This window comes from Crinia signifera, chromosome 6, assembly GCF_055691185.1.
Source record: "Crinia signifera chromosome 6, ASM5569118v1, whole genome shotgun sequence".
NCBI classification, from domain to species: Eukaryota; Metazoa; Chordata; class Amphibia; order Anura; family Myobatrachidae; genus Crinia; species Crinia signifera.
This window is the reverse complement of record NC_139222.1, coordinates 198,652,914-198,672,291: the sequence shown is the minus strand read 5'-3', so window position 1 is coordinate 198,672,291 and position 19,378 is coordinate 198,652,914. Positions and strand designations below refer to the sequence as shown.

Sequence of the window (19,378 nt, the reverse complement as noted above, 5' to 3'; positions counted from 1 at the left end):
GCTAAACTAAGTAACAGAGCAGAGGCACAAACACATGGCAGTTATTTCTGTTGAAAAATGTTTTGGAAATTAATAATGTATTAGCAATTACCAATCGAACCAACTTGCAAATACTTTCAATAGGAAACATTACAACATAAAAATGTTTATCATTCCTCAAAAGTAGTAGTAGCTAAAAAAATAGCTTTGGCAAAAACCCTAAACCATGGATAAAATAATAACAGCAGACATGGATGCCCCCCAGCACATGCGTATTCTTAGTGCCCTGCGCCACTGATGACTGGCACTTTGTGCCCATGTAAATCCCTGATCATTCATTGTTGAGTTAACCAAAATTTCCCAAACCGTAAAAACAGTATTCCATACCTGCTAGATACAGTATGGGGTACATATTGGTAACAGTGCAGGTCGAATATAATAAGGGTGCTATAATGTCAATTTGTATTAAATTCATTAAAAACATAAAAAAACTGAAGAGATATTAATGATTATAACTTTTTAAGGCTTTTGTGCTTGAAAGTAGTCACCAGATAATATTACTAAGACATGGGTAGCATTGGTGGTAAAAGCTATTCAATCTGTCTCTGCCTTCCCCTAATGGGCAGTCTTCCTTTGTCTTCCTAGCTGCCGACTAGTGTGTGCTGGCTGAGTGGCATTCAGATCCAAAACCTGCAAGATCTGATGCCAGAATGATGATGTTTCAGCTTCTTTTTGGATCCGACGCAGGCTAGGAGGTCCAAGGACATTCAAGGCGGTTTAGTGCAGTCTATTTGTATAAACTTAAAGTCTCTTACTGTGTGGCCTGCCTCAAAAAAATGCTTGGCCACTGGTGGTATGCTTGAATCTCTTATTGTAGCAACCTTCTTAATTGAAGAACGGTGCATCGCAATTCACTTGTTGAGCATTCTAATTATTTTCCCTACGTAAAGCTTCTGGCAGGGACACACAATCACGTAAATCACAAATTTACTCTTACAGTTCATCCTCTGTTTGAGTTGAAATCTTGAGGATGTGTAAAATGTTCACCCGTCAGTAGATGCTGACAATTTACGTACCCAGAGCTGCGAAATTAACCATTTTTGAGAGGTAGCCAATTAGATGGTTTAGCTGTTGGGCCAATATCTGAAAATGTTACCAATCTTTCAAGTTACTGCTCCTCTTATATGCAAACAGTGGCTTCTCTTTACAGAATTCAGCCATAACAGGATCAGTTTCTAAGATGTACTGTACCAGTATTTGTAGACGTCTGTCACATTCTTGTTGATGCGGTTGAGTATGTTGTAGGAAAAATCAGGCAATCTATCGCGTCTTCTTTTATGACCTTCTGTAAAAGTGTATCCCTGTCTAAGGTCAAATATTTCGCAATCGAGGCCTCCACTTCAGTTTTGTCATATCCTCTCATAATAAAGTCATTATCCAAGTTCCGATCTGTCAAATGTGATCCTCACAACTCATATTAATTGGGAGAATGATAATCAGCATTTAAGTGGATTTGGGTGAAAGCTTTCTGCCAGCAGAATTGAGTTTTTGTCCGTCAGTTTTCTATAAACTGATATACGGAAGGACTTTGCTTTCATTTCTACTGACATCTAGAAAATCAATCACATAGTGGCTGCTTACATAAGTAAACCTGATGGTACTCTGTAACTCATTCAGGAGTTACATAAAGAGCTTAAGTCTCTCTTCCCCTCCTGTCCAAACAAAAAAAAATGTTCTCAATGAAGTGAACATAAAGAGAAATATATGCTGAAATCTACCTGTTTCTAAGAATGTGCAATAAGTCATAATAGTACATAAATAGATTTGCATAAGCCATGGCCATGTTTGACCCCATGGCTGTGCCTTGCAGCTGTAAATCAAAAGAATTCTCAAACAAAAATACATTTTTGTGTAAGATGAAGCTGACCAATAGTAGAAAGAACTCAGTTGGGGACCTTTATATTGTGCGTTAGAGCTAATGGCTTTTCTAACGGCTTCCAAGCCTGCTGTATGCTCTATATTGGTATAAAGGCTTGTGATGTCACAAGTTACTAACAAACATCCTTCCAGTGGGGTACCAAACTGTTTAATTCTACTCAAAAATTCAGTTGTATCCCTCAATATGGTCCGTATACTCACACTCATAACACTGCTGCTAGATAAAAACCCACATATTGGGAAAGACTTTGACACAGGGACCCTCTGTAAGAAATAATAGGCCTCCCTGGTGGTCTATGGAGGGTCTTATGAATCTTCGAGAGAATATAGAGCAATGGAATGATCGGATGGTCCTGCATCTGGAATTGTAACATAGCCTCTTTGATCCATCCATTGCTCAATCCCATTTGTAATCGGGATTCCATTTCCTTTTTGTAGGAGATGGTGGGTCATAACACAGCATTTTATAGTTAGTGGCATCTGCCAACTGTCTATAGACTTCGGCCACGTAGTCTTGTTTATTTAAGACCACCACCCCTCCACCTTTATCTGCTGCCCTGATGATTATAGCAGCATTAGACTTAAGGGCAGCAATCAATATTTTTCATCCTTACTCACATTAGAGAATGACATCTTTTGTTTATTTAAAAATGGAATCGTCCTTTCTAACCAATCTTGCAAATGTGGCTATCGAGATGTGAGAACAGGGGTGATCAAATGTACTCTTTTTCCTAAATAATTGAGGATCATTAGTTCTCTGGGTTGTTTAGAAAATAAGTATTTTAGTTTTAATTGTCTGTGAAATTTGTGCAGTTCAACTTTACAGTTGAAAGCACTTTGCTTATAAAATTGTACAAACGATAATACATAATCAGAGAAATAAAATTTTTTACTTTTTGATACCTACTATATTTGCCGCAATTTCTATGCACACCCATGACCTTGCCCTTGACTAAAGATACAGGATGGGGTTAACACCCTATCACCTGTCAAGCAGACACATGGGACCAGAAAAAATGCACTGATCCTGTGATCAGATCTGCAATCCCATTTTTATTTGCACACCATACACTCATACAGATGGTGGCATCACCTTACCATGCACCTAAAAAATGCATTTCTATTTTTCATTGTGGCACTACCATGTGCATAGTACACGTGTATTGTGAAACCGGTACTTATGTAGTATCTGGGCGCCCGATTTTTTGATTGTATGCCTTAACTTAAGGCATACAATCAGATGCGATGGACCCAATTTTTTCGGAAAAATCGGGTCGATCGCATCGCATGCAACCAAATTGCATGCGATGCGATCATCGCGATTTTTACATTGGATTCAATGTTAAATGGTCCCTGAGACCCGATTTTACATTGGGTCCAATGTTAAATGCCCCCCAGACCCCATTTTTTATTGTATACCCACCCTGTTCATATGTCCTACTATCCACGTCGGCGTGGAGTTGATATTATATAGTGTGCCACCAAGCCCGAAGCGTGGCAAGCACAGAGAGCCCCGCGAGGGGACGCAGATTACTTTACATGTATTCCGCGTCCCCTCGCGGGGCTCGCTGCACTCGGCACACTTCTATAAAAAATCAACTCCACGCCAATGTGGATAGTAGGGGTATAAGAAGGTCGGAGGACGCGTTCTGCTGCGCTCCCCACGCTTCGTGGTGGTCTGGATAGTGGGGGGGGTGCCTAAAACCTCATTGTATGTCATTATTGTATACCTAATGGCATTGTACACCCTATACAATATAAATAAAAGAGCACTGAATACATTACATAGGAAAATCACATTGCATCGCACAGCACTTACAATGGTTCATTGGATGCGATGCGATTTCCCTACGCAGAATAGCCCACTAAGCAAATAGCTTAGTGGGCGCTGTGATAATATACAAGTACCTATTTAAGTTTCTATTTATTTTTGCCATGATTTTGTATATGGTGTGTATCAGTTTGTTTCCAGTGACTTGATTTCCAGGCCGCAACCACGTTGTGCTTCAATCCCCTACATGGCTGATACACTGACTGCAGGCACATAGCTGCAGCCGCGGACTTCATGTCTGAACCGCTACTAGATTTCCTTACACTTACACATCACTACCTTGTCAGTGGCTTCACCACCGCACTCCTGGCACAATCCCCCCACTATCCCGCACCATTTCGCTAGCTGCCGCTGTCAGATGAATACAGTGTGTCTGGCTGCACTTCAGTACCAACACATGTCACAGGGATTCAAGGCTGCTAGGCAGTGAATCGCCGTTAGCACTGAACAGGGTGCTGATTGACTGCTCCCAACAGAACAGCTCAGGGTGGGATTTGCGCTTTTTTTGAATGATTTAAGTCTGTTTGGTGCTGCTGTGCTTTACCCCTGAGGAAAACTGGAAGGATTACAGCTGAAATGGCTGTTGGGTCAGCCATGATGTACCTGTATTTAGATATGCTGTAACTTTCAATACCAACCTTTTCTTCAAATACCTTGTGAGTGCTGGTTAGTTGCCGTCCTTTGCTAAGGTTGGGTAAGTGATATATATATATATATATATATATATATATATATGTCTAGTGTCTAGTGTTCGTGTGTAACTGAAACACTGACATCTGCTGAGAGTGAAACTACATCTCTTTCCCTTTCACACATACAGAAACAAAGAGGCAATCAGACATACAGAAACACAGAGACAATCACATGGTAGCAGACCAGCTTTCTAAGCTTGCGTTGAGCAGGCTTAGCTAGTGTTATATATGTTATGGTATCATTTATAAATGTTCATTTTTGATTCTGATTTCATTTATAACAGTATTTTAACATTTGTGTCAGACAACAAAATAATAGTTGGTAGCTATATCAGTAGATGTTGTGTAACACGGCATATTGCACTAAACATTACTAGTATGCATTTGCCACCAGAGGTCTTAAAAGTTCAACTTTATCAAAAGCTTTCCTACTTTATTATTTATAGTAATCCTATTGCCTGTGTCAGGGAACATCCCTGATGTGGACCCACTGGCTATCGCTCCAGGTGAGCCTTGCCAAGTAACTGATAGAAGAAAGGACGAAGCACACCAAAATCAGTGCGGGCAGTTGAGGTTCAAAGCCAGAGTCTTATACAAGCTCAAGGACAGGCAGCACAGAATCCAAAGGGAATGAAACGGCAAAGGATCAAGGTTACAAAAAATCAAACATCTTCAAACAAGCCACTTCAGTCAGATACAGCAATAGCAGGTCCTGGCATGTAAAGTATAATGCTTATTGTAAAGAATGGAAGATTTATAGAGATTTAGAAATGCTAACCATACCTGAGACTGGGCAGAAAAGACCTGAAAATACAAATTATTTTATAATTCATTTCTATGATGTTCCTCTGCAATTTAGGAGTCTCCAGTCAAAGTACATCCATGGATCATGTCTTTTACAGTAACAACCTTCTTATATCATGCGCTGCCTGCCAGGCTTCAGTAGACATTGTAGATAATAGAAAAATATATACCAAGTTATGGGCACATAAAATTTTTAATTCAAGGTCATTTGAAACTGTAATTCTTGCCACAGGAACGGGGCCTTTCCAGGCCACCAGATACTGAAATTGTCCATGGGATGCTCAGGAGACTAATTTATGTCTCAAATTCCTGGTAATCATAAGTGGATGAAAGTTCAGGTTAATAACTTTGGAAATAATAGTAATTGATATTCATAGGCTTCAGAGAGTGATTTAGGAGGCATACAGTATTTTATATTCAATGAAGATGTTAGCTTGGAATGAAAAAGTTTCTGCATTTATTTGGCTGAGAACTTGAAAGGGATCCAAAAATTCCGAATAGAAACATGTTTTTATCTTCTAGAAAATAAAAGTTTGTATCTTGGTCTTAATGAATGCACAGTTGCGTATCACCCACCTGCTTTTGACAGAAAGTGGCCATGTCAGTGACTTCACTTTTGACCACAGGTTTGAGAGCTTCAAAAAGTACAAATACCTGGCAAGATGGTTTTGCCATGCCTCATTGAGTGATGCAGCATATACAAGGGACCTAATATTCACAAACAAAAAAACATACGGATGGCGGGCAGTAGGGGTGCCTGCATCTGTATTCTTACCGCCTGCATTCTGTCTACTGGGATACTGACAGCATCCCTCACAAACCCGTGTGTCCACCTCCCCAGAAGCTTGATCATGTCCTGGTGCCTGTAATTTGTCATGGAGACCCTGCTTCCAAACTGACAGTGAGAAGATTGGTTACGCCGCATGGGTCTTCAACCTGTGGCCCTCCAGATGTTGTGAAACTACATGTCCCAGCATGCATTGCCCCATTTTTTCCTATGAGAGCATGCCAAAACTGTCAGGGCATGCTGGGACATGTAGTTCTACAACATCTGGAGGGCCACAGGTTGAAGACATGTGGGTTACGGGGTTAGTTAGCAGTGTACAGTATTGGCTGAAGAAAATAGAACTCTAGATAAGTACTGTATCATGTACTATGGAAAAGGATGTTTTGCCAGTGGAGTCATGAATGTTATTATTGTGAGAAAACGCAGCTCATTGCACTAAGTCTGACTGGTCTCACTGGTGTATTAAAATATGTGCTGAAATATGGAACCTTTCAAATATGCTCAAGTATTTGGTTAATTATTTTGGTTTGGCTGCTGGTTTGTAGATGATAGGCCAAGAAAAATATAAATCTAACTCATAATTTCTTTTAGAGACTCTCCAGTACCACAAATTGTTTTCCTACTGTATGTCACGTACATTTTCTAAGCTAGGGGGTACTGCTTTGTAGCTGGATCGAGAACTGCTAAATGTACTGCAGAAAGAGGAAATTAAAAATAATAAAGAAAAAAGCCTAATAAAGGCAGCCCTAATGTTTATAGCCTATTTAGTGCAGAGGGTGTAAAAGTTCCTATTATGTCTTTAGTCATCAATCTAGAGATAAATCTGGAGCTGATAGCTGATTCTGATATTCCTGGTAATGTGAAGTGTGGGCCTTATAGTTTCATAGTTTCATAGTAGGTGAGGCTGAATAAAGACTTGCGTCCCTTATCCTTGTTGGTGACTTCTGATGATGCCAGACACTGGTGATCGTGCACAACTTTGGTCCTGCTTCTTGTTAGTGTTCACCCTGGTGATGACTTCTCCAGCCAACATGTTCTGAATGCCATGGGATTATTTTTCAAAGATAGAGGATGGTCTCTCAGTGGCTTTTCAAAAACTTTATTGCAGGATCTCCGGTGTCTTGTTTTGATGGTATTACTTTTACCATTCGATGGTGGCATTCTGATGTTTGTCGCCATCAAATGGTAAACATATGATAGTGGTTTGTTGTGGCTCGCTTTACTTGCCACAGCTTTATAGTCCCACTCTAGGTATTTGTGGACCTAGTGCATGATGGCAAAACTCACTAAACAGAAGTGGTTCTAGCCACAACCGTACCGGGACTTTATTATATGTAATTTGCTCTTTCTGCAGTACATACACCAGCATTCGGTCCAGCTGCAAAGCAGTACCCCTATCAATTAAATTCCATACAGAGCATCTTTCCAACACTAGCGCAGCATACTTTTCCGCACATACATTTTGTTAAAAAAAGATGTTGAGAAGGAAAATCTTTTTAAATTGGTAAACACAGTCCATCAAGATGTGTTTCCAGGTTTTAATTGATTTAGGAAGAAGCATACTTTTTTGTGGATATGAAATCTTTGCTTGTGCACGGTTGAAACAAGTGGCAATACATTCTGAAGCGTTGTTTGGAGGACGAGGTCCACAATAACTAAGACCAATAGATTCCAGGGATTTTGGAAACTGTAGAATGTAATATCTTAAATGAATGATGGGCTTCACTGTGTGGAACTGATAGATTGCAGCCCCAGACCAGTCTTGCTAAGTGACTGTACACAGCAGAGAGGTGGACATACTGTAGACCTAGGTTAGGGTGGGCAGCTGATGGTTTAAAGCAGAATCCAGTTCAAGATCAGTGGCATGCAGCACAGATGCAAACTGCAAATCCAAGGAATAGAATAAGGCTCCTTATTACACGAGCTAGGTTGGAACACAGTAAATCAGTGGCAGGTAATGTTGTTCATTTAACTTAGGCATAGGAACTGATATGCAGACAGCTCTTGTGAGAAACAGAGGTGTTTGGAAATGCTGATCACACATTTGATAGGTTGAGGGAGCTGCAGGTACAAATGATCTAATAATCAGGTTCTTTGAAGCATACAGAAATAGAGTAGAGGGTAATCTGCAGACCGTGGCTGAACTAAATGGCACATTGCTTAGAAACTGGATGTCTACAGCTCAATTTCTGGGTCAAATACCTTCTAGACTGGCTACAATACTTTCTTTTTTTAACATTCATGCAATATACTGTAGATAAATATAAAAAATAACTTATGTAGGCTGCAGACTGATGGTGATAATGCAAACTAAAATATGACCATAAAAGTATTGAGACACAAGATGCCAGAAATAGCTGTCACAGGACCACAGCCATATAAAAAATGAATTTTAATAACAAATGCCTAAAATGGTTTCAGTTACAGCTTGTACTTTTCTGGTGGCTTAAAACAAATCTGACAACATTAATAACAGATACTAGCTTAACTAAGTCATCTCAATATGACAGACGGATTACTCTACTTTCTGGAACCAATACTCTGGTGTATAAATAGTTGGTAGAAATGCCAGCAGTTGTGTGGGAAATTATACTGTACATTGGATAGGAATATCAACTCTGAATCTAAAATACAGTCATGAGAAAAATAGGAAACTGAATGTTTTAAACACTTCTGGGATACTGTGGGGTAAATTTACTAGGATGGGAGTTCCATAGAAAATGGGATGTTGCATATAGCAACCAATCAGAGACTAGTGAAGAGCCTTGCGAGTCAACCAGAATAAGGTCCAATGTGTGTGTGTGTGTGTGTGTGTGTGTGTGTGTGTATATATATATATATATATATACAAGGTGCAATCCCCGTCCTGGGATCAGGCACAGGGGAAGGAAAACGGCACTCGCGGATTTTTGTAATTATATTTTATAAATTTATGGTGACATCAGATACAGCATACCATTGGGTATGCTGTATCTGATGTCACCATAAATTTATAAAATATAATTACAAAAATCCGCGAGTGCCGTTTTCCTTCCCCTGTGCCTGATCCCAGGACGGGGATTGCACCTTGTACCAAACGATATTAAGGGCACCGCGGTAAGTGACTACATCGTCCGGAGTGCCGAACAACACAAAAGATTATATATATATATATATATATATATATATATATATATAGATATATATCTATATATATATATATATATATCCAGGGCTATTTTTCAGCCGGAACGGTCCGGAACGCCGTTCCTGAAGCTCACATAAAAAAATGACGTCATCAGGAACGGCGTTCCGGAACCTGCTCCAGGCCGCCCGGCATCGCCTGCCCGCTTCCCACTCCTCCCTGCTCCCAGTCCCCGCTCCGATGCCCGCTGATTATTTACGGAGAGAGACGTGCTGCTACTGTAATGTAACATTCACCTCTCACGCTGGACCGCTAGCCAATGGGTGCTTGCGGTCCAGCAGCCAATCAACTGGTGGCTGCTGGACCGCGAGCGCCTATTGACTAGCGGTCCAGATATGAATATTACATAGCAACACGTCTCTCTCCTGGACTGCTGGGAGACGGGAGCAGGGCTGACAAAGCAGGGAGCAAGGCTTTATGAACACAGCGTCACCGCCCCACCTGACCCACTGGAGGTTACAGCTCTGCCCCATTACACTCCGGATGCAGAGCCTCATATTCCTGCTGTGGACCAACAAGCCGTGTCGCTCGGTGGCTGCCGCTGGCCTAAAGCCCCAAGATTCCCGAGAGCTGCAGTGATAGGCGCACAAGAGAAAATGCGCTCCGGTTCCCTATACAACAAGCATCACGACTACCATGGACAGAGAGGCAGCGCCGGGGCCAGCATCCCAAGCAGGAGATCACTTCTCTGCAACAGTTCAGGTCACTGGGTGGGGGAGGTCACTGTCCCTCTGTCACCCCCTGTGTTCTGTCACCCTCTCTGTGTTCTATCATTTTGTTTTCTGTCGCTCTCAAGCCCTGCCACTCCGTGTTCAGTCACTCTTATGTGTTCTGTCAGTCTCACCCTGTGTTCTGTCCCTTGTGTTCTGTCACTCTCAACCCCTGCCACTTTGTGTTCAGTCACTCTGTCACCCTCCCTCTGTGTTCTGTCACCCCCCATCCCCCATGTTCTGTCACTCTATTACACCCTCCCTCCGCGTTCTGTCACCCACCATCCCCCCCCCCCAAGTTCTGTCACTACCCCCCTCTGTGTTCTGGCACTCTTTCACCCCACTATGTTATGTCACTGTGTGACACCCCCTTTGTTTTCTGTTGCCCCACCTTCTGTGTTCTATCAGACACCCCCCAATCTGTGTTCTGTCACTCTGTCCCACCACTGCCGTGCTTCTGTGTTCTGTCCCTCTTTCAGATACTCCTCTTGTGTTGTCATGGCCTTAAGGGCATTACTGTGTGCGACATAAGGCATAAAGGAAATTGTGTCATAATGTGTTAAAAGGGGCATTTTTATATAGCATAATGTATAAGGGTCATTACTGTTGTGTGTCGTAATGTGTTTAATGTGGCAATAAGGGGCAATAGCCTGTGGTGTAACGTGAAAAATAGTCGCTACTCTGTGGTGTAATCTGACTTAGGGGCACTAGTGTGGCATAAATTGATTAGGGATACTATTGTGTGGCATTTGTATAATGGGCATCATGGTGTGTGGCATATGTATAATGGGCATCATGGTGTGTGGCATATGTATAATGGGCATCACGGTGTGTGGCATATGTATAATGGGCATCACGGTGTGTGGCATATGTATAATGGGCATCACGGTGCGTGGCATATGTATAATGGGCATTACGGTGAGTGGCATATGTATAATGGAGCATTATGGTGTGTGGCATATGTATAATGGGAATCTCTTTGTGTGGCATATGTATAATAAGCGTTACGGTGTGTGGCATATGTATAATGGGCCAATTCTCGGCGTGCAGGTTGCAAAACCGCAGTATAAAGTAGTCTGTTCCTGCAATGCTGTGCCCCTTGCAGTGAGGCTACACCCCTGTTTTTGGGGTTATTAGCCACTTTGCTGCTGGGGTTTGCTAGGTTACTGCCACTGTTGGGAGGAATTATATGTTGTTTTTTTTACTGTAATGCCCCGCCCCTTTTGTAGCTCCTCCCACATCACCGCCCACTTTCTGCCCGCGCCCACAGTTCCTGAACCTATTTTTCTACAAAAATAGCACTGTATATATCTATATATATATATATATATGGATAGGATTCTCGGAACTCTGGATACTTGAGATAATTAGAGTAGTTTGCCGGGTGCCCGCTCCAATAGAATTTGGATATGTGCTGGTTGGCGGGCGGCACTCTCGGACCTTCAAAGGGTGTGGGAAATCAAGCAATAATCCTCACAGCCAAATTGTGATACGTTTTGATTTATTTATCGTCTTCAGGTACCTAGAGAACATCTCTGGTCGCAGATGAAAATGGGACACTGAGCATATATTGCCAGCGATCATATTGCCCCGTGATTGCGCACCTTAAGTCTCTTATACATGCACTCATTATATCCCGCATTGATTATTACAATAGTCTCCTAACTGGTCTCCCCAAGAACAGACTATCACCACTGTAATCCATTTTAAATTCTGCGGCTAGGCTGATCTTCCTAGCAAGACGCTCATCGTCTGCTGATCCGCTCTGCCAGTCCCTCCATTGGTTGCCTGTGTTTTAGCCTATTCAAAATAAAATACTTCTACTCGCATATAAAGCTATTAACTATACCGCACCAGCTTATATCTCTTTACTTATCACAAAATATCCCCCATTTACGCTCTGCGTCTCTCTTCTGCACGGACAACTAGCTCCCATTCACTATTACAGGACTTTCATCGGAATGCTCCCACTCTATGGAATGCCCTTCCATGCACAATTAGACTCTCTACTAGCCTCCAATTTCCAAGTGTTCCCTGAAAACTCAAGCCTATCATATTTAGGTGCCACACACATAACCCTCACAGGCACTTATGTATTATATAGCTTCCCTTCTGGACTTGTAACTTGGTGGGACTGCTATGCTATTACTGATGCCTGTCCTGGTGTTTCCCTCATATATCCCTATAGATTGTAAGCTTGCAGCAGGGCCCTCCTACCTCCAAGTCTGTCTGTTGTTACCCAGTTTGTTTTATCACTGTCTACAATTGGAAAGTGCAATGGAATCTTCTGCACTATATAAGAAACTGTAAATAAATAAATAATATTCTTTTCACGGTGTAACTACTTCTAATGAAACTGGCTAAATTCAATGGGCAGTACAGGTACTGAAACAAACAGTCCAGGCTTCAAAAACATTAATTCTAATAACACTGTGTCTCTGTTAAACTGCTTGACATTTTCCTGTGCTGGTCGATTGCCTTGAAAGCATTTCTTCATGTCGCTGCAGCCTTGCGCTTCCCACGCATGCAGTAGTTTTAAACTATAAAAGTATCCTCATATTCTTTTCAATTATAATACAACATTAATCTCTTTTAAGCTTCTCATATGTTTTGGACATTACATTTGTTTTAGGAGTAAAAATATTGAATAATGCTAGAAAGGAAAACATATTGTAATAGCAACATTATAAATAAAAACTATGATGCAGAGAGCAGCCCTTATTAAAACCGTGTGCATACGTGTGTGTGTGTGTGTGTGCGTGTGTCCCATCCTGAGCTTCTCCGTCAAGATCTTGTTGGCCTGCAAGCCAAGCTATATCTATATCCCCTTGCATCTGTTATCATCCTTTGAGTTGACCTGATGTCATTCCCAGTCTCTCCGCTAATGTTTCTTGGAATGATTTGGGAATAGAATTTGTTGAGCATTTCTAAATTGGGGGATCTCCTAAAGCCAGGGGTCTCTCTTCTATCAATTCATAAGCTATGATCGATTTACCTCAATCTTAACATTTTTGGTCTCTCCTACTGGACAGGACCCCATCACCTACTGTAATTTATGAGAAACTGAATGAAAATAGCATTACGTGTACTTACCAGTGGCCAGTGGTTGAATCTGGTTGATTCGATCGGATGCAAATTCGCACCCTTGAGAGTCGACCAGAACCGGCAAATGGTGGTACGCCTGCCCCCCCTCACACACCTCATACGAGCGTACAAGCTTCAAATGGATGTTTTAAATGCCAGGGGGAACCTGCCACATCTTTCGATGGTCAAAGCTTGGAGCATCTGGCCCTTTACACACAAAGCCATAAACCAAACTACACCAACATACATATCTTCTCTTATCTCAAAATATCATCCAACACGACCTCTACGCTCCTCCCAAGATCTGCGTCTCTCATCCACACTCATTACCCGCTCCCATTCCCGACTGCAGGACTTTCTTCGGGCTGCACCCACTCTGTGGAATGCCCTCCCAAGCACAATAAGACTCTCCTCCAGTCTCCAAACCTATAAGCGTTCCCTGAAGACTCATCTCTTCAGGCAAGCTTATCAAATTCCAGAACCAGTCATGGAACCTTGCGTTATGGTGGAATTGATGCAATAAAGAATACAGTATCTATCCTTATGTATCAATGCCTATTTCCCTATAGATTGTAAGCTTGCAAGCAGGGCCCTCCTACATTTTGACTGTCTGTAAATACCCTGTTTTGTTGTATCACTGTCTGCTATTGTAAAGCGCAACGGAATATGCTGCGCTATATAAGAAACTGTTAATAAATAAATAAATGTGAATAAAAATTGGCGTTAAATAAATGTTGGCGTTAAATAAAGTTAAATAAAGTATGTAAGGGATCATGAATATAATCAAGCAAGATGACAAAGTGATTTATTGGTACAATAAAAGCATTAAAAAAACATACTTTTTTTATACAAAATATTGGGGGCAGGGTGTCACCCTTTTCATCCTCTCTCCCTTTATTGGTGGTGTGGTAGGTTATGCTATCAAAGCATTGTTGGGTCCCTGGTGGTTAGCTCCACATCACTGCAGATGGAAGATGAATGGGTCCAAACGTCTGGTGTAGACATGACTGAGCCTCGCTTCTCACCTCGCTGCATTGTGCATATATACACTGTTGCAAAAAAAAACCCCAGTACATACAGTATTCTAAGCACTCAGTACATTATGATCCTGTTTGTTTGCAGCTATGATGGGGAAAAGATGCATTATGGTGATGAAAAAATATGATAATGTGTGGAAGACCTAGGCTAGCTGCTGTATCTGGGGCATGGTGTCTAAGTTGCACTAAGTAGCAGTAAAATGCTAGATATACAGTATAAGGAGTCAAGGACACATATGTATCTGCAAACACTGCTACCCTCCTCCACCTCATACACTCTGCAGCTGAGGAGGCAGAAACAGAAAAGAGCAGCTGTTGTGAGAGAAATTGATCATCTTTCTGCACACACCTGGTTTATGCTGTGGTTTATACAGATGAGATGTGGCAAGGATAAGAATCAGACCTCAATCAGTATACAATGCACCTATTTACTGTACCCGTTTCTCTTATGTACAGTAGCTGAGGGGCAGATTTATTAAGCCTGGTTAAGTGATAGAGTGTCCGGTGAAAACACACTAGCCCAGTGGTTCCCAAACTGGGTGCCCCAGGACACTTGCAGGGGTGCCCTGAGTTGGTGACCAGGACCAAGTAAAATTATTTATTATAATTTTATTATAATAAATATAGTAAATATAATTATTTATAATAATTATAACATGTGAAACCAGTGCTGTCAATGATAACATGTGGACAAACCATATCAGTTCCTGTCCCTTACCATGTAACTGACCCTAATGTTGACATATAAAAACAATTTTCATAATTTAATATTTTTTTCTGAATTTATCAATAATTAACAATTGGCCTAGGGGTGCCTGGAAAAAATTTTGATGCTCAAAGTTTGGCAACCACTGCACTAGCCAATCAGCTCCCAACTACAGGCTGGGGTTGAAAATTAACAGGAGCTGATTGGCTGCTGAGTTATCACCGGCCACATTATCACTCCACCAGGCTCTAGACTAGAGCCTGTTTTATGGTGGCTCAGTAATGGTGACCATAAATGCACTAATATACCCTAGTGGTTATTAGCTAACATTTGTGGAAAGGGCTGTGGTTTGCTAGCAGCACTAAATCATTCTGATGGATTGTTGTCCATATTTCTGTCATACTTGCTGACATTGCATGCCTGTCAATCTGGAATACCTAAAGGGTAGGGCTTCTTGAGATATTTAGCAGTGGTAGGGTAATGTGATTCCTGCCATAAAGCTCTATATCTAACTGTGCAATGTCACAAATCATGGTATCACACAGAGGAGGGCAGGGCGTAACATCACAATTCAACATATATAGGGCTAGATTCTCTAAGCTTCAAAAGTGATAAAATGGAGAGTGATAAACAGCCAGCCAATCAGCTCCTACCTGCCATGTCACAGACTGTGTTTGAATAATGTCAGTCAGGAGCTGATTGGCTGGCTGTTGATCACTCTCCATTTTATCACTTTTGAAGCTTAGAGAATCTGGCCCTCTGTCCTCAAGCCAGTAGGTTGTTCTGCTGACACAGGAGTCGAGAATTACTCTCTAAAATTCCTTCTGGTAGAGTAAGCGGGTATGACTTAAGGGCCATGGCCCTTATTCAGATCTGTAGCATAACTAGATACATGTGGACCCCTTAGCAAGATTTTGTAAGGGCCCCTATTTATCACCTAATGCTAAAAAAATGTATATAGGACATGATACTTTGACAGGCAAAGTGTGCCCTTCACAGCTCTGGGCCCCATAGCAGATGCACCCCCTGCACCTATGAAAGTTACGCCCTTGCTGATGGCAGTACAAATTTGTTCTCAAAATGGGAAAAACTATGTGCACTGCAGGTGGGGCAGATGTAACATGTGCAGAGTGAGAGTTAAATTTGGGTGGGGTGTGTTGAAACTGAAATCTAAATTGCAGTGTAAACATAATGCAGCCAGTATTTACCCTGCACAGAAACAAAATAACTCACACAAATCTAACTCTCTCTACACATGTTACATCTGCCCCACCTGCAGTGCACATGGTTTTGCCCATTTTGAGAACAAGTTTGTACTGTGATCAGATCTGAATAAGGGCCTATGTGCATAGTCAGGGATGTTTTGCGAATGTGTACTGCCTTAGGGTGCTGTGGTAGAATTACATTAGTAATAGGATGTTACAGAAGTTATCATGCAGCACTATTTAATATCCTGTCCTCTGTGATACAGACTTAAAGAATACATTTTAATGAATATTTAATTTCTAAATAATGTATGATTTTGCATAGCTTATTATCTTGTTGATTAAAAAAAATGCTACTAGTGTCAATGTTGTTTTTTTGAGTCTGGTTTTTACTATTCAGTTGTAATTATTATTTGATCATTTTTTGACAGGTAACAGTGAAGATAAGAAGGTGTTGTTCATAGCAACTGATCATATGCTGCGTTTCTTTTAGCATATGTAGAAAATTAACACCAGCATTTCATTGGTTGCCATGGGCAACACAACCTTTTCTTCCTAGTTGCCTGAACACTAATTTTTATGAATATTCCCTACATATTTAAATTAAATGAATGTTTAATTTTTAATTATTTGGCAGGGCTTGACCAAATTTAAATATGAGCACAATATAAATAAATAAATCAAAAATAATATTTCTGATTGTCTTATATTAGGTCTTCGTCTAGCTAATCATACAGATGTGTCCTCATACATCTTTGCTGCTGTATGTAAAACATCTCCTCTTGGCAGGAAAGGAGGCGTGAGACACTGCTAGGGTAACAAAACGATGCGAACAGGATGCACCGGGATTCTACACTGATTAATTTGATATGCAAGCAGAGTCACTTTAAGAGAGGAGGGGGGGGGATGTGCAGAGTCCGATTGGGCCCCCACCTCTCCGGTGGTACACATCTCTGTATACATGCTTCCTGGGGCCACCTCTATTACGCATGTGTGACTTACCGGAAAATGGCCACGGGAAGACATTTGGTGCCGGATGACGCTCCAACAGTTGGGATCCCGACTCACATGGGGTATTCTCCCTTGTGGGGGACCACGACCCCCATAGAGGGGGAATATAACCTGTTGTGAGCATAGTGAGCTCGCCCCCCTGTCGGAGCACCGGCAGTTGGGATCAGGATGTCGGCATCCCCACTGCCGGAGCCCCATACCACACCCTAGACATTTCCCCAGTGATTTTTGCAGCTCTGCAGTCAGTGCTGGCCAAATGGAGGGGAATATAAATAAATGGGAGCAGGGTGTGTGGTGTTTGGGCCCACTAGACCCGGGGCCCATGTGCACTTCACACCTAGCACTCATTACAGATATGCCAGTGTTTGTGGCATTTGTATGCATGCAACTGAGTCTCTGAATCTGCATATGAAGTGCTATGATGCAGCGGCTGTGGCTTTTCTGCACGCCAGGTTCCGTTATGTCCTGCATACAGATTCATTTACACACTAATGTATATGCAAGTATAATGTACCAAATTCATCAGCACAGTCTCTTGATACGTCCTAGTCACATCGTGTTGTGATTAATATGCAGTTCACCGACGGCATGCATCTTCCGCTGTGTGGCATATTCAGGCTAGACGTATGAGGACATATTTGTATAAAAGTAAATGCATGAAATTGCTGAAGTGCGGTATTGCAATAAAACAAAATAATAGTACTGCAATACTGTGCACAATATCACAATGGGCTAGCAGTGGGTTTAGTAGACAGAAACGTACAGTATGCATCAAGTATGGAAATAATACAGCTGTTATTTTGTTTTTTTATGATTTGTAGGTTATGAATAGATTTAATAGTAAATCTCAACATGAAAATTTATTCTGGATGAAGTATTTGCTCTAACCAACATTTTGAGAGTTTTGAAATAGAATCATGAGAATAACAGACATCTAAGAAGCAATTATTGAGCAAAGTACCATTCCTTCGGGATGTACAATCAGAACAGCATGGGAAATGGAACTATTAGAGCCCCAAGAAGGGAGGATAGCTGCCTCTCCTCTAGGAGGAGAGAACATTCCTCTGGGGCCTTTACTAAACTGCAGGAGACGGTGCTGCTGCTGGAAGAGGAGCTGAGACAGAAATGGAAAGAGCTGCAAGAAAAGGATGACAAAATCAAACAGTTGGAAAAGGAACTGGAAACAAAATCCATTCAGATTGACAAACTGCAGGATGCTATTGGGTACAATAATGTCCAGCTGTCCCCAAAGGGTAGTCAGAAGAAGAAGCTTCTAAGTGTTATAAACCAAGGGCCTGCTCAGTACAATGAGAAAGCCCCAGAAGCCCACCGGCGTCAGAAAGCTAAGGAAGGGGTCTCAGCAGAGCCGACTTCACGCCATTATTACAGTCCCAGTTGTCAGAACCCTGATGTTACCTGCATCCGAAAGGACTCTAGGTAAGAACAGATGTGAACGCTGCCACAGTCATTTTGTAAACTGCAACATACTGTACTGTAGCTTCAAACAGCTTGTTTACAGTTGCAATGCCTTACTGGCATGTGTCATGGCATTACAAGCATATCTGAAATGTACCCTGCCAAAAAAGGATAGCTGTTTGAATTTACCCCAACATACAAACATAGCTAGTTACATTTACCCCGCCATACAAACATAGCTGGTTACATTTACCCCGCCATACAAACATAGCTAGTTACATTTACCGAAATGTAGAGAAGTAATCAGTGTATAGGGGGCGCTGGATTCTTGTTGACCCAATATGATGGCTGTCCAAAGGCTCATACAGATTTATGAGGAAAAAACAAAAAATGACAGCAATCAATGGGGGTCTGTGTATGAATAATAGACAGAAGGTTTGAAGGGCACAGTAGAAAAGGCTCCCAAGGGGATATCGTACCCTCACTCACACGAAACAGTGCGTGTACATCCACATCAGGGTATCTTTAGATTTTCCAGAAAGAGCACCTCCGTGTGTGGAAATAGGTTTAAAACAGGTGCGTACCGTACTCACATATATACAGGTGATGGTACTCCTATCAAGGTATCTTTGGGTCCCAAATGGGATTTTCAGCGATTACCTCCAATTTTCTCGGTATATAGTGTGAAAGGAAACAAATTCTCTCTCAGTGTGGATATATGGATATATACTTAACAGTGATAAATGAGGGGTCTGTGTACTGATAGTAGACAGATAAAAAAGCTCCCAAGGGAATATCGTACCCTCACTCACACAAAAAAATGCATGAACATCCACATCAAGGTATCTTTGATTTCACCAGAGCACCTCCGTGTATGGAAAAGGGTTTGCAACAGGTGCGTACCTTACTCACATGTGCACTAATGATGGTACTCCTATCAAGGTGTCTTTGGGTCCCAGTTAATGGGTGAGATCTTCAAAGATTGCCTCCAATG

At 41.6% G+C, this 19,378-nt stretch overlaps 1 protein-coding gene across 3 annotated transcripts in view; it reads left to right on the top strand.

Annotated features, from left to right (window-relative positions):
- The window catches only part of LOC146008833 (cGMP-dependent protein kinase 2-like), a 165,818-nt gene that overhangs the window by 31,447 nt on the left and 114,993 nt on the right, over positions 1-19,378 (top strand). For all 3 annotated transcript variants that reach the window (XM_083148590.1, XM_083148591.1, XM_083148592.1), the window contains one exon: positions 17,790-18,405. In XM_083148590.1, the coding sequence (XP_083004716.1) occupies positions 17,942-18,405 (464 nt within the window). In that variant the 5' untranslated portion in view covers positions 17,790-17,941. The remainder of the gene's footprint in view (positions 1-17,789; positions 18,406-19,378) is intronic.